General features: G+C 44.1%; 1 protein-coding gene across 1 annotated transcript; it reads right to left on the reverse strand.

Annotated features, from left to right (window-relative positions):
* Positions 1-589: 589 nt before the first annotated feature.
* On the reverse strand, positions 590-16,477 carry prf1.3 (perforin 1.3). The gene is made up of 8 exons (XM_063470928.1): positions 16,333-16,477; positions 6,301-6,539; positions 6,168-6,209; positions 4,140-4,232; positions 2,810-2,946; positions 2,180-2,678; positions 1,098-1,468; positions 590-836 (listed from the first exon to the last, which is right to left on the reverse strand). The coding sequence occupies exons 1-8, from the start codon at positions 16,475-16,477 to the stop codon at positions 590-592; spliced, it is 1,773 nt and encodes a 590-aa protein (XP_063326998.1).
* Positions 16,478-20,314: the final 3,837 nt, after the last annotated feature.

Consider the following 20,314-nt stretch of genomic DNA (forward strand, 5'->3'; position numbering starts at 1 on the left):
TCTGGACATCCTTCTCTGCCTTCGGATTCTGATCTGATATTTTTATTTAATGTCTCCTGAATGTCCTTCTTGGACTTTCTAACAACAGGAAATCTGTGTTCAAGTTGTTGTTTTTTAATTTAAACCTTCTTGACTGAGAGAATTGAGCAAAATTCCAACCTTTGGGGGATGTTTGTCCTCCCACTGATCTGACAGACTACACACTGCTTAGGTCATATAACAGGTTTAATATCAATGATATCAGGGACAGAGGATGATTCCTGTGACAGTCCAGATATGTTAAATTCACCATACAAATGAGACATTTTACTCATACATAACCATAACTGGTTTCAAAGTCTTTTCCTCTGGTGATACTGATCTGCCTGTGATGGCTTTTTGTGGCCAAATTACTCATCAATCAAATTGTATTGGGTTTAAAAAGACAGAAACATGCATTTTATTTCTACATTAGAATGAACAAATCAAACGTTTTGTTCCATCTGTGGTTTGGTGTTGGCGACCGGTCTTGAGATAACATCAACATTTCATGCTTGCTTGGATTTCATTAAATTATTTTGTAATCCATGTACTGCTTTTTCCTCCAGTTTCAGTAACCCTGGTGGTTCTTCGCATATCCCATCACGTCCTGGTAGGTAGGCGAGGGGATGTAGCGCTCGCACAGCGACCCCTCCAGGCTGGGACCGCACACAACAGACAGGCGGACCAGCACGGAGCCGTGCTTCAGCTTGAACTTCTTGTTGATGTTTCGACCCATCGTGGGCATGACAGACACTTTCCCCAGCAGGTCATCGTCCCAGATGCTGTCCCGATCCCAAACCTCGAAAACAACGGGTCTGTGGAGGAGACACAGAAGCACTACATCAGAGATCACCTGATTCTACTTGTGTTTCTCTAAGCTACTGTTTAGGAAATCTTTTATTTTGGTTCTTGAACACCTCACGCTCTTTTTGATTTGGACATTTTAACATGCGAATCTATGAGGACTGACTCACTGCTAGAGAAACTGCAGGTTTTGGTTTGCAACCCATAGAGTGGCTGTAAGTCTCAGATCTTGCAGAAACTGAAATTGATTAGTAATAATTAGTGTTGCTCACTTTCGTTCTTTGAGGTTGATGCTTCCAAAAGTAAAGAGGTAGTTCCATTGGGGGAAGTTGTTGTTCCAGATCACTGGCGTCGTGCCTCCTTGGTTGTTGTAGAAGACTTTAACATATCCGTCTGTCTTGCTGAAATAGTCGCCCCACAGTGCCTCAGCTCGGACCACCGTCACGTTCATCTGAGCTACACCTGCCGCGGCAGGACAGCAATGGGAGTCAACCATTCGATGACCTTGACACTGGCACGCACAGTTCTGCTTCCGGTGGCCAATCTTGCAGTTGGCGGGGCAGTGGAGCGGCTTGGCGCTTGTGAGAATGTAGTCACTGATGGCGTCTCGCAGGTTGACCTTTAGGATGGGATTGCCTCTTATCTAACAAGGAGAATAGAGAGCTTTTAAATAATCTGGTTGAGGCTGAAAGTAACAGATTAAGAGTAAAACCAACAGACTGAATGAGGCTCAGACTGATGCTAAAAGGCAACTAAACTCATGCAAGTTATATTTGGTTAAAAAAAACAATGATGCTCTTAAGTTTCTACTTGATATCTTTAAACTGTACACATGTCTATATGCAGACAGAACAAATGTGACCTGAATATTGTGACAGTTTGTGTAAACATTGCTTTGGCCTTTAAAATGTGAGCAGAATATAATGCTTGGGGATTTAGCTAGCTATTAAAATCTGTTATTAAAACTAGAACCATATTTGTATAAATCGCACATTAAAAAAAAACCCCAAAAATAAAATAAAGTAAGCATTAAACAAACGCCACTTTAATAAGAAAAACTCAGGAGTTGGTTGGGCTTTTCTTCATATGATGCATAGATATATTTTAAAGCAGCAGCACCCTCTAGTTGCTGAAGTAGTTGTCAGCATGGCATAAGGAGGAGGTTAGGGTGGAGAGATGGGTCACCCAAACAAACTTTCATTTTTAATTCATAGTCAGCAGTCAGATTTCTTTTAACCGTGACTTTTATGACTCAAACTGCCATGGTTACCCTAACCAAAAGAATTCCATCTGAAGACATTTAAAGGGAAATAATAACTTTATCAGCTCAGTTTACCCTTCATTTGTTCCTCACCAATAAGTGCAGAGGGCTGATCTGGTAGGAAACCACTCCTGGGACACTCTTCAGAGACGCAAGCCATTTCTTATACCCCTCAGACCCTTTGGGATTGAACAGGATGTCTGTTATACCCCCATCTCCGCCCAGCACCTTGGTCTTCCTGTCGGAGAAGGCCGCACTGAAGGTTGAAGCCGTTTTAAGGCTCTTGCTCTTCCGGCGGCAGAACTCACTGGAGGCGTGAACAGGGATGCCCTTAATGGTTGCGCTGGCTTCAGCGGACAGACAGGTGCTGACAGCCTGGATTGACAGTCCAGACATGGAGGTTTGGCAGGTTCGGATTGCGGTCATGGAGTGAACCCGACCCCCGAGTTGAACTCTGCGGATAAAGTGGGTCCCGTAGATGGAGATAAACTGACGGAAGGCGGAGGTGTTTTTGTGATCATAGGTGGAGGGAAGGTTCTTCAGGGACACCTCAAACTCTTTGCTCAGTGGGGGACGGGAGTGAAGACGGAAGCTGAAGGTAAAGAAGGTAAGGGTTGACTGAGGCATGCAAGAATACAGGAGCACAGAGGAGGGACACCTTTTCAGGACCGACACAAACAGTCACCTGGATAGGTGACGTCAGGACGACAGAATCAAACTCACGTGTAGTATTTGCATTTGAATTCGTGGCTAGTGAAGCTAAACTTATCACTCCGGCTGCGAGACTCTGCAAACGTTGATGACATGGAGTGAGATCCTCCAATGGCGACACCAGCAATTCCCTTAATGCCGAGGCCCACCTGAGAAGAGGTATACCAGAAACATGAGACATGGTACTCAAAGAGTGTTCAAATCAACATCAACAAGAGAATTTAGCATAAGCGAGCATCGTGTTTTAACTTCCAGGGAAAAGCAAAGCGAAGAGTTTGATGTGGTCCCTTTGATCTGATTTACATGTTGATTCTATGTTTTATGGCCGGAGGGCAGGAAGTTTGAGCAGACAGGAGGTCAGGGTGGAGCAAAGGATCAACAAACATCAAACTTTAACTTGTGTTTCATTTTCTGTTTCAAAATCATAGTCCAATATTTCTGTTAACCATGACCGCAGTGCTGGACTGAGACCATCAGAATTTACTGAGCTCAGAGATCAGAAAGTGAGTGTATTATGTTCAAAAATGGACCAATATCTATTTCCTAAAGCTCGTCTTACACCATTACCCTCCCTCTACCATAGAATAGATTAAAATTGAAGTGCTCACTTTGTGATTAATTTGAAAGCTGTTGAAATAATTAAATTGAGCATTTTGTTAAGAGATTGATGCTGACACGAGTGTTTTATTATGACATAAAAATATAATACTAATAAAAATGATATTTCATCATCCAAAGCACCCCGTGGTTTCTCTCTGGCTTACTAAAAAAGTGTTGCAGCTCTCTCTTTATTATGGATATTAATCGCCTAATTCAGTCAGTCAACTGGTATGGTTTCCATGTCAACCAATACAACCAATGTAAAACTAGGAAATCATTAATTATCATAATAATCTTTATTTCATTTAAAAGTTAAATGTATGCCAAAAGTTAATACAAGTGTCCATGAAACACTTAAAATTAAAAAATAATTAAGTACTGCTGAAAACATGAAAGAGTGTTATTAAAAGTTTTAGGATTATATATTAAATTGAATTTGGAAACTTTTAAACGTTTACAGGATTATAATTTTCTTAAACAGTGTGAATTAGGATGACTGGGACATGAAGTTGAAGCAGCATTTCATCTAATTAATGTAAATCAAATTACTTTAGGGTGGGGTAAATATTCATAGGTGTGTTATCAGTGTTATGTCCTGTCCACCCTGTTGCCTGTGGGGGTTTTCCCCAAGGCTCAGGTCGCCCCCTGCTGGACACTAATAGAATGCAGGCTTAATGGGCTTCAGTCCATCTTTTATATGCAGTTTGTGTGTGTTATTCGCTGAAGTCAGAAACTCTTCAACCTTCCAGCTGACTCCCAGCGATGAACTCCTCTCCTTCATCACTGACTGGCTGGACTCAAAGAGCTTGCTGCTGAGGCTGTGCTCGCACTGCACCTGAGGACAGAGAGCACGCTGGGTAATGCTGTTCACGTCGATATAAACACTGTGTTTACTCTCCAAAGAGGAGAAAAAGGGGTTGGCTAGAACTTCTGTTATGTTATAACTTCTTCAAGTTAGAGAGACAAGTGATTGTAAAGTGGAAACAGCTTGCAGGACAGAAACAACTGGATTATACTGCTAACACACCTGTACAGACACATGCTAACACAAAGCTAGCAAAGAAAACACAGTGAACGTAAGAATGAATGTATGCAGACCCGAGCACAGCAGCCAGAGCCTGAACGTCAACAGGTAACAAAGGCAGTGATGATCAGTCGGCCTGCAGCTTCTGTTTCTACCTGTTTAAGTGTTCACTGTGAAATCACCATGGCAACCTCTCTGAAGTCTCTTTGCTTTGTGCTTTCAGCTTTGTGCTCATATGTAAAAACTAAAAGAAAGCTTGTACACGTGTCCTCATTAGCATTGGGATTTGTGTTGGTCTGTGGGGCTGTAGCCTCATCTTTATATGTTAATTAGTAGTTAACAATATAAAGATGAGGCTACATCACCACGTGACAATAAATGATACATTTTTGTCACGTGATACCTGCTGTGATTGAAGGTTGACGTTACGACGACAAACTGATGCTGCCATACAGAAGCTGCTGGTTGGCAATTGTTGACGCCGAAGGAACTGAACAAGGTGGCCATGGATTTAGGATTCAGTGGGGCAGGAAGGATGCTTAACAGGGTCAGGACCTTTCATTTACTCCATGGTGATGATGTTGAAAGATTATAAAGAGATTATAGAGATTATACAAGATTATAAAGAATGACTTCATCAGTGATGTACTGAAATAGTTGATGACACGGGGTGGCGATGAAGATGGTGTCAGTTGTGTCATCACCTGTAAAGGTCAAACTGAGGCTGGTGATGATTTTAGCACTGTGTGTCCAGTAAGAACTCCAGCAGGCAAAGCAGAAACAGCTGGAGAAAGAAAAGAAACACTCAGCAACCTGCACTTTGTAAAACTCCATGGCCAAGGAATATGAACCACCTCCAAGGAACTTGGTAAGGCACAGGGAAGAATCAGATTTTACTCTGAGCACATCCCAAGGACATCAGCAGACGGTGAACCAAAGTCGAAACAATAGTTATTTTTTACATGTGCTTCACATCAGCTCCCTGACAAAGTTTAGTGCAGCCACAAGCCGAGGAGGAAGCATCTGAAGGCATTTTCAAAACGTTCCGATTTGAATGGCGTTCCGATGTCTGATGAGAATCTTCTGGGGCATTTGCGTATGGAGTGGAGGCCAAAGCCAGCAGAGGTGACTGTTTGTACTTTGTGAAGCAGTTCCTGCATATGGATCCTGAACGTGGTTATGATGTAGCAAAAGGTTATTGCATTACGCTTTGGTAATGAGCTCCGGAGTGCTGCTGGCTGGACAGAAAGAGCTTTGCTGCTGTCAGTGCTTAAGACGAAGAACCCGAATTTCTGCAGAAGTTGACACCAAATGCATTAAGAGCAGAAATGTGAAAGCTGAGGAAATAAGAATCGGAATATTTAGAGACATTAACCTAAACTTTGTTTGGTTTTATTGCTTTCATTTAAACATCTATCGATTTAGAAAAAAATTAAGAATGAAATCTGTAAGATTACAAGAACAAAAAGGAAGTGGCATCTCATCATCAGACTTTATCTGTGTTGTGTCATATTTTTATGTTAGCACATGTCGTACATTTTTAATTACTTTTTTTTAACCCTGTTGGAATTATTGTGTGGATTATTTTGAAATATTTAAAACAAAGTTTAAAGAATGAAGTCAGTCATGCAAGCGCATGTTGACAGTGTGAGAATGACATAAAATAGATGTGAATATTATTTTTTCTTTCATTCTTAATAGTTCACATAAGCTGTCTGCATAAATAAAACGTGTGAATGTGCTGACCTTGATGCGCCAGTCGAGCACTGAAACGGGCAGCTTCTGGATCTGTGGGAGGAGGACAGCATTTCTCTGTGAGTGAGCAGAAACAGCAGCAGCACGACTGAAACTGCTGAAAGAGCTTTGGGAGGGGAGGCACCTGGTTGAGGAGGCGGTTGTGGCACACGGTGCAGTTCCCCTGAGCGCCCCCCACCATGTAGTCCTTCACGTTGACCACAAGGGCCCCGCTGGTCTGCAGCTTCACCACATCGAAACCCTCGCCGACCAGATTGTGACCCGGCACGAAGGGAACCTTCTGACACTCGGTGAACGAGCTGGTCTGACACCCCAGACGGAGAGGGAGGAAGACGAGGAGGAGGAAGGAGGACAGCATCGCAGCTGGGAGGAAGAAGAAAGTCAATCACTTACATGTTTCAGATCAGCAAGCACATTTCAACATTAGGCAAAGATAACCCGAGTACTGGACGGGTCGTTCATAATTCATGTTGTAGAATAATTCCAAGTCAATAGGAACCCGGAACAGTGCTGAACCTTCCCAGGAATGACCGGCTGACCAAAATGACGACTCATCCAGGAGGTCACAGAACAACATTCAAAGACCTGCAGGCCTCACTCAGTTAAGGTCAGAGGTCGTTATTCAACAATAAAAAAGAGAATGCCACCCCACATGAAGGGTTTGGCCTAGAAGACTGAGATGCTTCGTGTTGGAAAACCCTCCAAGAGTGGGCTAAAAATCCCCACAGTGACGTGAAAAACTCACTGAAGGAATAACTGACTGCAGCCGTTGCTGCCGCGGGGGGAACAGCCATCAGGGTTGGGGGGCAGTTTGCACACAGGGTTTGATATGTTTGTTCCCTTAATGAATGAAATCGTCTTTTAAAAACTGCATTTTGTGTTTACTTGTGCTATCTTTGTTCAATATTACAATGAGTTTGATGATGTGAAACACTAAAGTGTGAAAAACATACGAAAAATAGGAAATCAAGACTTTCTCACACCATCGTTCCTGCATGTGTGATCAGCTGCGTGTACAGATGACACACATATATAATCATTTATACTACGGATCTGGTTTTGTGAGAGCAGGATATGACATCATGTAAAACACGATTCAGATACAAAATCAGGAATTTCATTGATCTCTGACATCTGTGTCGATCTATATATAAAACTGTTATGTGAATGAAATCATCATTTTATATTTCAGAATTTACATTTTTTCATGAAAAAATATTTAAAAATAACGTTTCTATTTGTTTTAAATATAAAGTTTTAAACCACATTTAAACATTTTATTTGAATTCATGTTTGTATTTCTATCTTTATCCTGTGTTTTCTGTCATATAAAAGCCAATTTGACATTTTCTAACTTTGACATATACGATGCAAATTTAAAAAAACAAGTATAAATAATTCTGTGTTTTTTAGATATTTAAAGTTACATTAGCGTTAAAAACATAAAACATGAGAAAGGCGGCTGACCTGCTGATGATGGCGATCAGTGAAGTCTGCTGTGCGAGGAGCAGCGTTTAAAACCAGGCGTGGCTGCGTGATCACACCTCCACACAGTAAGGAAAGCGTCGCACTTCTTCAGTGTTTGACACGTTCGACAAAATATCCGTTTGCAGTTTCAGCTTTTCTGGTCTGAAGTGTTTTGTGGTGGAGGACCGATCGGACTGCCAGAACCACCCAAAGAACCTTTGACGAGACTTTGGGAAACAGTCTAACCATCATCCCCTCCTTTGTAAACTACTGCCTTTTCCACTCATTTGGGAATCTAATATTTCTGTTAAGTCTACAAGGTGTAAAGTTTTTAGTGAAACATGTGTCTGAACCATATCTGTCCTTCACCTTTGAACCTGATCATCGCTGAATGATTTCTGCCTCACTAACCTCCTGAATGTGACGCTTCTACAGTTATTAGTTATAAAATACTTTGAAAAAAGATTTGTTCAAGTCATCAGCTGTGGAGTCTCAGCCTGCAATAATCATAACATTTATACTCACTTTATTAATTCCCTTCTTACTGGATGATTAATAATTCAATTAAATCATTCCAGCGCCCCCCGTGTGCGGCAGCCTGTTACAGCAGCTCTGCTCATTCTGAGTTTATTTCTTTCTTATCTTTTCTCTCGTAATTTTTTATAACTAACGTATTAGTAATTAGACTCTGCAACCATGTTCTACCGTTTTGTGCTAGTTCTGGTCGTTTTTCTTAGTTTTTTTCTACTTTTTTCACCCGTGTGTGGGGACCCAGAGCAGGGATCCTTTGTTTACAGTAAGGATCAGCTGTTAGCGCTGCGTCCAGCAGCTGTACTGCCGGCGGACAGACCTGACATTCCCAGCGAGCTGAGGAGGAAAAGACGGGGGTGTCGTGCTGGGAAGGAGCGCCGTCGCCCGAGAAGGAGACGTTATCGACCATCTCTTCCTTCTGTAATTATTGGAAATGTACGTTCTTTGCACAATAAATTGGATGAGCTCACGTCGCTAACCTGGTCACAGAGGGAGTACCGGCAATGTAGCATCATGATGCTAACGGAGTCGTGGCTAACACCGCTAACTCCGGACACGAGCGTGACACTACCGGGATTCCAGCTGCTTCGAGCGGACAGGACGAGAGATAGCGGTAAGAGGAAAGGAGGGGGACTGGCAGTGTTTGTGAATGACAGATGGTGTAACCCTGGGCACATCACTGTGAAAGAACAACTCTGCAGCAGAGACATTGAGCTGTTAGCCGTTAGCATGCGTCCGTACTACCTGCCCCGGGAATTCTCGCATGTTATCGCGATAACAGCGTATGTCCCCCCCTCGGCCAACGCGGATGCAGCCTGTGACACTCTCCACTCAGTGGTCAGCAGACTGCAAACACAATCTCCGAGAGCCCTCCTCATAATATCAGGGGACTTTAATCATGCCTCACTGGACTCCACACTGCCCACCTTCACCCAGTATGTGACCTGCCCAACCAGAGACAATAAAACACTGGACTTACTGTATGCCAATGCTGAAGAGGCATACAGTTCATCACCTCTCCCTCCCCTGGGCAGATCTGATCACAACCTGGTGCACCTTGTCCCTGTGTATGAGCCCTTAGTGCGCAGGGAGCCACCAGCCACCCGCACAGTACAGAGATGGTCGGAGGAGAGCGAGGAGGCTCTTAAGGATTGTTTTGAGTCGACTGTGTGGGAGGTGATCTGTGACGACCACGGAGAGGACATCGACAGCCTTACTACATGCATTACTGACTATATTAATTTCTGTGTGGATAACACCGTACCTACCAGGACTGTACGGTGTTTCTCCAACAACAAACCTTGGATTACCCCAGAAATTAAAGCCGTCCTCAAGCAGAAGAGGAGGGCCTTCAAATCCAAAGACAAAGAGGAGTTGAAAAGGGTGCAGAGAGAGTTGAGGGGACTGATAAGGAATGGGAAGGACAGCTACAGACAGAAGATGGAGAACCAGCTTCAGCAAAATAACGTTGGTGAAGTCTGGAGAGGCCTCAGAACCATCTCAGGCCACAAACATCAGAACTCTCTGCCTGGGAGGGATGTGAGGTGGGCAAATGAACTGAATCATTTCTTCAACAGATTTGATTCAGCCATGAGGCAGTCTCCAACATCGGCTGCAGACTCACCCACCCCCACTGCTGCTGTTCCACCTCTGACACCTCAGACACTTCACACCTCCTCTATTCACCCTGCTCACTTCTCCCCACCCCCAACAACAGCATCCAATACACAATCAACACAAGGCTCCAGACTGTCTCTCTCAACCACCCAGGTTAGGAGGGAACTGAGGAGGATTAAAGCCAAGAAGGCAGCGGGTCCAGATGGCATCAGCTCGAGGGTCGTCAGGTCCTGCGCGGACCAACTGTGTGGTGTGATGGAGCACCTCTTCAACCTGAGCCTGAGGCTGGGAAGAGTCCCACAGCTCTGGAAAACCTCCTGTGTTGTACCAGTGCCAAAGACTTCACGCCCCAAGGACCTCAACAGCTACAGGCCGGTGGCTCTGACATCCCACCTGATGAAGACCCTGGAGCGGCTGGTCCTGGCTCAGCTTCGGCGCCTTGTGAGCTCATCACTGGACCCACTTCAGTTTGCCTACCAGCCTGGCATTGGAGCGGATGATGCCGTCATTCACCTCCTACATCGCTCCCTCGCTCACCTGGAGACCGCTGGGAGCACTGTGAGAATCATGTTCTTTGATTTCTCCAGTGCCTTCAACACTATTCTTCCCTCGGTTCTGAAGGACAAGCTGGAGAACTCTGGAGTGGACCATCACCTCACTACCTGGATTTTGGACTACCTCACCGACCGACCACAGTATGTGAGGACTCAGGGCTGTGTGTCGGACAGGGTCGTCTGCAGTACGGGGGCCCCACAGGGAACGGTTCTGGCTCCGTTCCTCTTCACCATCTACACTGCAGACTTCTCCCACAACTCCACCCAGTGCTTCCTGCAGAAGTTCTCTGATGACTCTGCTATAGTCGGCCTCATCACTGATGGGGACGACAAGGAGTACAGAGGACTGACTCAGGACTTTGTGGACTGGTGCCAGCTGAACTACCTCCAGATCAATGCCAGTAAAACAAAGGAGCTGGTGGTAGACTTCCGCAGGCACAAACATCCTCCACTGCAACCACTGAACATCCAAGGTATGGACATTGAGACTGTGGACAGCTACAGGTACCTTGGTGTTCATCTGAACAGCAAACTGGACTGGACTCATAACTCAGACGCCCTCTACAGGAAAGGGCAGAGCAGGCTGTACCTGCTGCGGAGACTCAGGTCGTTTGGAGTGGAGGGCCCACTCCTGAAGACCTTCTATGACTCTGTGGTGGCCTCAGCCATCTTTTATGGTGTGGTCTGCTGGGGTGGCAGCATCTCTGCTGGGGACAGGAAGAGACTGAACAGGCTGATCCGAAGGGCCAGCTCTGTTCTAGGATGCCCTCTGGACCCAGTGGAGGTTGTGAGTGACAGGAGAATGGTGGCTAAGCTGTCATCCCTGCTGGACAACATCTCCCACCCCATGCATGAGACTGTGACAGCACTGAGCAGCTCCTTCAGTGGGAGACTGCGGCACCCACGGTGTGGGACGGAGAGATTTCGCAGGTCTTTCCTCCCCACTGCTGTCAGACTGCACAACAAAGACTCCAACTGATCAACACACACATCCACAAATGTGCAATAATCTTTCTGGCATCGTTGTATTTTTACTCTGTTGTATATAGCATTTGTATTCTATTTTTATCTTATTGCATATTTTATTCTATTTTATTCTACTGTATATAGTATTTTATTTTATTCTATTCTGTACAGTTGTGTACTGTATTTATTCTTATTTTATTTTATTCTAATTTTTGCTTCATAACTTTTGCACTGTCCACTTCCTGCTGTGACAAAACAAATTTCCCACGTGTGGGACTAATAAAGGTCATCTTATCTTATCTTATCTTAAATGACTGAAACACTGCGACCTTTGACCTTTCTGTATTTCTCATAACTAATCATCATTAGAGTGAGCACCTCTGCAGTTTGCAGGTCAGGTGTGTTGAAGCCCAAAGGTCAGCTCCATCTCAGACTCCACAGGCCTCAGTCAAAGGTTAAAGGTTGAAGTTCATGGCAACACAATTAGAAACAGACTGAACAACACAGCTTGTTTGTAAAGGCTCTTCACTCTGCAAAGAACACGGCAGCCTTATAGGAGTGAAGGAGACCAGGAGGCTGTGTGTGTGTGCGTGCGCGTGTACGTGTGTGTGTGTGTGTGTATACATGTGTGTGTGTGTGTGTACATGTGTGTGTGTGTGTGTGTGTGTGTGTGTACGTGTGTGTGTGTGTGTACGTGTGTGTACGTGTGTGTGTGTGTGTGTGTGTACGTGTGTGTGTGTGTGTACGTGTGTGTGTGTGTACGTGTGTGTACGTGTGTGTGTGTGTGTGTGTGTGTGTACGTGTGTGTACGTGTGTGTGTGTGTGTGTACGTGTGTGTACGTGTGTGTGTGTGTACGTGTGTGTGTGTACGTATGTGTGTGTACGTGTGTGTGTGTGTGTGTGTACGTGTGTGTGTGTCTGTGTGTGTACGTGTGTGTGTGTGTGTGTGTGTGTGTACGTGTGTGTGTGTGTGTGTGTGCATGTGTGTGTGTGTTTGCACAGACTCAGCAGAAAAGTTGCAGTTGTAGTCAAACTGTTGTCACGACTGTGAAACCACGAAAACAACTTCCTGAAGAAGTGATGACAGTTTCTACACAGCACCAATTCACAACAACAGTCACCTCAGTGTCAGTGTCAGAGAGAAACCCACCAATCAGACAATTCCACCCGAGCAGCACTCAGTGACAGTGGGGAGGAAGAACTCCCTTTTAACAGGAACAATCCGGGATGTTAATTAATTAAATTATTTATTTGTTTTTTTCAATGTAAAGATTAATTTAAAAACTAATTAAATTAATAACATGTTTATGAAACATCCAACAGGACTTCAAAAAACTTCAGAACCAAATATGTAAAAACATTTTAAAAATTACAATTTAAAAATGTATCAAAAATATGAAAACACCTTTAAAAAAACAAAACAAACAAAAAAACAAAAACATGGTGAACAACATGAAAAAAGCCAAACAGACACTTTTAAATAAAAGAGGCAATGAAAAGTGGGATTTTCACAAGAATATTAAAGTTTTATTTTTTAAAACTTCACCATGTTTGAGTTAAATCACAGCTGCTAAACATCCTCTTGTCCTCCTACGATACAGCTTTAAACATGAGAAGAAACATGAAAGGAAGAAAGGAGGGACGAGAGCTTCAGGTTGAAATTTGGCGCTCAAATTAAAAAATGTAAAAAACAGACGGAGAAACGTGCAGAATTCTGACTTCAGAAAAAGTAAAAATACTCCAAAGATTACAGTTTTAAGTCATTTGAAGACTTCCTCCTCCTGATGTCTCTCTGCTGTCTCTTCTGCCCCCTGCTGGTCTGTTGTCACATTGCAGCAGACTTTCACCTTGGAGGAGGCTGAAGGGCAATGTGTGTGTGTGTGTGTGTGTGTGTTAGTCCATCTCTGTGAGGACTCTCTTTCACTGAAGCTAAACCTGTTCCTTGAAGTCAGGTGTGCACCCTCCACCAGCTCACACACACACACACACACACACACACACACACACACATGTCTGGTTTGCTATCCTCGTGGGGACATCCCATTGACATAATGCTTTCCCTAGCCCCTTACCCTAACCCTAACCATTAAAAATGAATGCCTAACCCTAACCCTTACCCTAAACCTAACCATAACCTAATTGTAACCCTGACAGTAAAACCGCATTTTGAGTGTGAAAATTGCTTTCAACCCCGAGGGGACCTGGATTTTGGTCCCCACGGTGCAGAAAGTCCCCACCAGGATAGTAAAAGTCAGATTTTGGTCCCCACCAGGATAGTACGAACCCGTACACACACACACACACACACACACACACACACACACACACAGTGGGGTTTCCATCCTTTCCTGTGGCCTTCTCTGCACTGATCATTCCTCTTTTATCTTTTGTTTCACTTCCACAGTTCATGTGTCTTCGTGGAAGCTTCAGACTGAAATGTCCGAGCAGCCGACATTCCCGCTCAGGATGGAGTTCTGGAGCTTTAACTGAAGCAAAGCCAGAAATTTAAAAGCCAGAAATGAAACTGAGTGTGTGAGCTTTGGTCCCAGAGCTCAACTGAGTTTCCTCTCCTTATACTTCACAGAGGACACTACAGCGCTGTTTGACAGTCTGAGAGGAGCAAACACAGCTTCACAGTTCATTAACCAGATGTGTTTTTTATGTTTTAAAATGTTTAAAGATGTTTGAATAGACTTGGAAGAAAAGGTTTAAGTATTCATTTTACTCCTAAAACCATCATAACACTGTAACTTATTTTAATATTTAAAGTAAGTATTAATTAGACGGACCAGATGTCAGCTCTTCCTCATCATTTTAACCCTTCAACATCCCAGAATCATCCAGTCGACTGGACTTATTTTATAAATTTGGTTGTAAAATTACAAAACAATTCTCATGTTTTGGGAACAATTTGAGTTTCCTCCCTGGTGTAAACCATTAAAAATGGCCGAGCACCGGGCCGATGGTAACAAAGGCTAACCTCTAAACTTGTTTGGCTCCTGCACTTCGTTTTTTTCCCCGTCTCTGAGCATCCGTCACCCAGCGGCTGGTTTCTCCACGCTTCCTGACGGCCAGGAGTCAAAGTTTCGTCTTTCTCTCAGAGTTCATGGCTGATGTGGAGGCTGATGTGGAGCGGGCGAGGGGCCCGCTCCATTTTACGAGGCCTACGTGCGCTCGGCTCCTATAGTTACAGGGATTTTACTGCGTGTGCCTTGGACACCGGCCCGGGAACGCTCGTCTCAGAGTCAGAAATGATCCGGAGAGAAAAGAGAAGCCCAAACAGCCCGGCTCCTCCGGGTTTCCGGCTGCGACATACTAATGGAGACAAATAAAGGCAAGAGTTCATGTGTGAACGCGGCCGGGCAGATAAAACTGGAGGAAGGAGTCTCCACGAGCCGACCCCATCCCACCGAGTCCTCTGAGACAAGGCCACTCGTTCACTCTGACCTCACTCACCATCAGGTTTCTATCAAGTCTCAGCTACACTATGAATTATGGGATGTCATTATGTCCTCTCTTTTCATAAAGGATGCTCCAGTGTTACCTACCCTAAGGAGGTAATGAAAGAAGCACTGAAGCTCCTTATTCAGTAAAAAAGGAAAGAAATGTGTCAATAGTCCCAAAGGTTTCCTACTTATGTCATGATTCTATTTACCTTCCTTCTTTTGCTTCCTTCTTTCTCTCATGCTTTTCATCTGTCCTTCCATCCTTCCTTCTTCCTGCCCTTCCTTTCTTGATTTCTTCCTTCTTTAATTCTGCTTTCTGTCCTTTCTTTTCTTCTTTGCTAACATTTCTTCTCTCCTTCCGTCCCTACATCTGTCCTTTCCTTCTCCTGTCTTTCTTCCTTCTTTCATTCCCTCAGTCTCTTTCCTTCCCCTTTTCCTCACTTCCTTTCTACTTTCACTCCTTTCTTTCCTCCCTAATTCTTCCTTCTTTTCCTGTTTTCTAACTTCTTTCCCTTAATCCTTAATTTCCGTCGTTTCATTTTCTTATCCTTGTTTCTCTTTTTCTTCCTTCCATCCTTCTTTTCCTCCTTCTGTCCTTCCCTCATTAAACCCACTCTCATTAGGCTGCAGATACTTCAGGAAGTAACTAAACTCAAAGGCAGGAAGAAGTGGGAATATTACGTGGACCGTGAAGTGTTGGTGGGCGCGTTCTTTAATTCTAACTTCCATTCTCAGTTTGTTAGGAATAAATCTGACGAAGCTCCGCCTCCTGAAGTCTGACGCTTGTGGCTTTAATGAAGCTAAAGTCTGACGGTCAGAGGGTTAATTCTCCCTCTGTCTGTGTCTGCAGGCTGAGCTGGTGTGCTTGCCTCCTGCACAAACACAAGCGTAACAGATGAAGCACATCTGTCACAGCTGGCGTTATGCTGACAAAGAGGAAATTGATTTTTTGTTCCCATCACAGTAGAAAGCAGCAGATGGGTTTGTTTTGAGAAGGACTTATGAATTATTGGTGAGCGCCATCCTCCACCAGCGATCTGAGGAGGTTTCCGTGGTCTCAGAGTGAAGAAGAAACCAGCAGCTCAGAAACAACCTCCATGTTTCTGTGTTAAAGTGATGTTTATAGTTTCATAGACTAACTGTTAATTCAGACTTAAAACCCAATCAGTGGAATAAAAACATATCATTTATTTTTATCTCTAAACATTTTGAATTAAAAAAATTAGAATTTCGGTTAATTAATTCTGACTTTAAGCCCTGCTTTGAATTCGTGAGGCTAGTTTTAAGTTAAAGTCTGTTTATGGTGCTGATGTTTGTATTTCAAAACAAATTTAACATAAATTAAATTGTTTGAATTCTTATTTATGTTAAGATTTAGAATTAACTATTATCGAAAACAATTTAAAGAAACTGTTTAAAAATTTGACCTTTCACTTTATTTCTTCCATAATTCTAATTTTAAAAGTTTAATTAAAAAAAAAACATTTTTAATTTTGACTTCCCCCGTCAATTAGACTGAAGCAGCATTTTTTAACAATAACTTAAGAATTAATTAAAAAATATACTTTTTCTTACGCTCGAAAAATCTCGTCACGAATGAGCTTCCATACAGTGGCTCTGCTACGATGGGGCTCGCGACGTGTTTAAGAGCGTTTTCATGGATCTGAGGCCGGAAGTGAAAGAGCTTCTTCCTGCTCAGATTAAACTGAAGCTCCGACATTAAAGCCGCTCGCGGCCTTTTCCTCCTTTATGTAAGTGACGCGGTAAACAACACAAATAAGGAGGAAATGATGAAACCACTTCCCGCGGCTCTCCGTCTCACCAACCGAGCCGCCCCGGCCTCTGCAGCCGGCGGAGGGGAGCCCCGCGGCGGCCTGGAGCTCCTGGAGGCCGGGTCGGTAGGACGGAGAGCCGCGGGAGGGGGACAGGTGCAGCTCGGCTTCTCACGACAACAAAGCCGCAGATGATCGACGGGAAGGCCCCGCCCTCTTCTCGAGCACCGATTTTACGTGATTGCCGTAGTAACTCGAGAAGAGGCGCACGAGACTTTAGGGGGCGTGTCGCTTCTCTGCCGCATGCGCTCAATCAGAGAGAGAGGTGGGGAAGAGGGGGGGCAACTTATGTTGTAAGTGACGTAATCCCGAAATAAAGGCGCAAAAGCATCCCTGCAGGTCCCTGACACCAGAGCAGGGCCCGCCTGTGGGAGCCGGCCTCACCCAGACCTGCAAACACAGATCACATCTCCCAGCAGCCAATGACAGTTAAATACACCCATCTGCATCAGGTCGTCATGAAAGGATCTGATCCTGAGTCTGTTCTGTTTCAAATCCGTGTTAAGTGTAAAAATCTGTCAGCCGTCTGAGTCAAACCAAGCCTCAGATGTGAGCGGTGAAATGAGTCACTCCACCTCCTCCCAGCCCTCCAACACACAAATATCCACTGCTTCTGCCTTTAACAGTGAAAATTATATCGACATCGGATCAAAGTCCTGGTTCTCTAACACATCGATACACAACAAAGATTCTTCCATCTCTGACCGCACGTTAAAGATACCTCAGCAGCACACCTGGATCAGGCTTCAGGTGACTCTGAGTCAAAGCTTTATGAACTCTGTGAAACACGTGTTTGCACGTGGCTTTGTTGGTCGACAGAAAAGAAAGATGGCTCTTCAATGAGAGTGAGCTTGTCTCTGGTGGACGGGCAGCTCTGTGTACAGAGCTCATGAGCTTACATAAGACTCGTTTTTACTGCACAAACAAAGGCTGACTCATTTCCATTGCAAACCTGCGACGCATGTGGCTCAGAAAACCGACAGAAACCAGGCTCCTGAACACAGCAGGAACCGGCCTTTATGTGAACCCCGGCACGACCTCAGCCTGAACACAGACACCTGCAGAGGCATCGAGCTCCTCTGATTTTACTAACTCCCAATTTAAGATGTTTGGGGTGGGGCTCAGGAGGTTGGGGGTTCACTCCCTGCGTCCTCCAACCTGCATGTCGAAGCACCCTTAGGCAAGATACGGAACCCAGAGTTTCCCCGATGCATCCATCAGAGAGTGTGTGTGTCTGTGTGTGTTTGTCTTGGTGTTTCCTCTCAGAGGTCAATTTGAGTCTAACAAATAAACTTTGACAGTCGTATAAAGGTGCTCTACTTCACCATGGTAACACTGCAGGTGTGAGGCTCTGTGCTGTCTCACAGAGCGTGGATCGTGGCCTGCATGAGTGGACAGTTTGCACGTTAACACCATGAAACCGAGCTGCTGGCTCATTGTTAGTCAGTGCTGCTGGTTTCAGTTCTGCAGCTGTGCTGTTTATAATGTGTCAGCTGACACTGAGGGACACGCTCAGAAGCAACTTCCTGTTCTGTCTCACCTGGATTACTGAGCAAAAGGTGGATGAGTACACGGTGAGACCTATCCCACCATCCCAGCTGCCAAACAGCGACAGGCGGGAACGCCCCACGGAGGTCGCTCATCTGCACCCTGCAGAAAAATTTCATGACACATCGGGTTGACCCAGACCGCAGCTACTGCGGTTGGTCTGCAGCATCGCTTCCTCAGGAGCGTTTCACCAACTGTTTGAGTTTATCTGTGAATAACAATCAGCACAGAGAATCACAATTACAGCTTCAACGTGAGGACTCACTAATACCAAAGCAACTTCAGGCAACTGTTGTTGTGATTTGGTGCTAATAAGTAATCCTGAAGTGACTTGAACAGAGAGACTGATGAAGCTGTCGGGAACGTACAAACTGGAAAACCATGAGGGACAAATATGTTTGACCTGAGAAACCAGAGAGCGAGGACCCAGGAGCAGTGGCGGTCCTAGCCTGTTTGGCGTCCTGGGTGAACACTCCCTCTGGCGCCCCCCACCCCACACACACACAAACATAAAACATATTAAGGATTGTACATTAACATAAAACTGTTGTCGGAACCATACTGAATTTCACCAGAGAAACACACACACATATGAAGAGAGAGAGAGCATGCATAGTATGCAAACGGCTACCAAACAGACATAATTCGTCACACAATGAGAACAGGACAAATCAACAATTGACACTGACTAATTAATATTAAAATCTGTAACATAATGTATTGTTTGGAGTTTAGTCTGTTACTGTTACTATGTTTACCATTTCTTCTTGGAGCAACTGTAACCCACATAATTTCCTTAGGGTTAATAATGTCACGGTTTGTGGGGACAGACCATGTGGAGGTGTGTGTGTGGTGGACCCAGGTGCGAACACAAGTGAGGAGATGGGAGTGAACTTAAAAAAAAAGCGAGCCTTTTATTGTGGCTGATGAACACGAATAAAACAAACGAGAACGAGCAATAAGAGCAATAACTAAACAGAAACTTAAACTGGGAACAAACTATGAAAGCTAACTATGACAGTGACCGTGACTATGGCGAGGAAAACAAACGACCTGACAATGACACACCGAAAACAGAGGACTTAAATACACGGGAGGTGATTAGGGGAAGAGGAAACACACGAGGGCAACAGCTGACATACATGAACCTAAAGACAGGACAGGGGAGAGTAAAACTAAGCACATGAACACAGAACACAAGACCTTTTTTCAAAATAAAACAGGAAACACACCGACTGAACGCTACACACACAAACTTAACACAGACTGGGGGACACAGAACATAGGAGTCTGAAAAGTGGAACAGGGGAGTACAATGGACACAAAACACTAGGGATAATCATAAAAAGAACCCCAAAATAAACAAGACCACAGAATAATAATAAACTTAAACATAAACACGGAGTCCACAGACTCTGGATCATGACAAATAAAGTATTCTGATTCTGATTGTTTCAGGATGACCTGCCATTATCCAATCACACATCTGCTTACCTGTATCTTTGCTCGTTTCTCCAACTCCTCTTTTCTCTTTTTTCTAAACTGAGCACCTGATGGCTTTGAACTTTTCTTGTCCATCTTGGTTTTAATTTTGCACTCCAGTATGAACACCCATCCCCCAACCTGAGAATCACCACAACATAACCTAACAGACCTACACCTTAGTTCACAGATTCACTTTGTCTAAGGTGTATTTCTGGGATTTCGCACAACCCAGGATTCAAATCATGAATCCATAATGGGCTTGGATTTACAACATTATGAATGAAATGTGCTCTATTTGGAAGCAGCCGCCCCCCCCCCCCTCCCTTTTCGACGGGTTGTGTGTGAGACTTTAAATCATCAAACTGTAAATTATACATTTTAAATTGTTATTGATCCCTTTACCCCTGGTCCTAAAGTGTATATTTATTTTCTTACTCTTCTTATATTTATTGTTTGTTTACTTGCACTGCTGTAACTGGAGCCTCGTCGTCTCGTCTCTCTATATACTGGACTGTATGTAGCGGAGATGACAATAAAGTTTACTTTGACTTCAGCAGCGCGCAGGCGCACCGAGGGCTCTCGCGCTCACTTTTCGCGTATAGAATTTCGAAAAAACATTGGTGCAAATTATAAGTCTGTATCATAATGTCTGGTGTTTTCGTGTTGTTGGTTTGTTTTTATTTTGTTTTATT

The sequence above is a fragment of the Pelmatolapia mariae genome, linkage group LG4 (assembly GCF_036321145.2).
Source record: "Pelmatolapia mariae isolate MD_Pm_ZW linkage group LG4, Pm_UMD_F_2, whole genome shotgun sequence".
NCBI lineage: Eukaryota > Metazoa > Chordata > Actinopteri > Cichliformes > Cichlidae > Pelmatolapia > Pelmatolapia mariae.

Coding starts and splice junctions, on each gene's coding strand:
- prf1.3 (XM_063470928.1), bottom strand. CDS start 16,477: ATGTCGGAGCTTCAGTTTAATCTGAGCAGGAAGAAGCTCTTTCACTTC. Junction 2,679..2,809: donor TTCAAATGCAAATACTACAC/GTGAGTTTGATT, acceptor CTTTACCTTCAG/CTTCCGTCTTCACTCCCGTC. Junction 1,469..2,179: donor TCAGCCCTCTGCACTTATTG/GTGAGGAACAAA, acceptor TCTCCTTGTTAG/ATAAGAGGCAATCCCATCCT.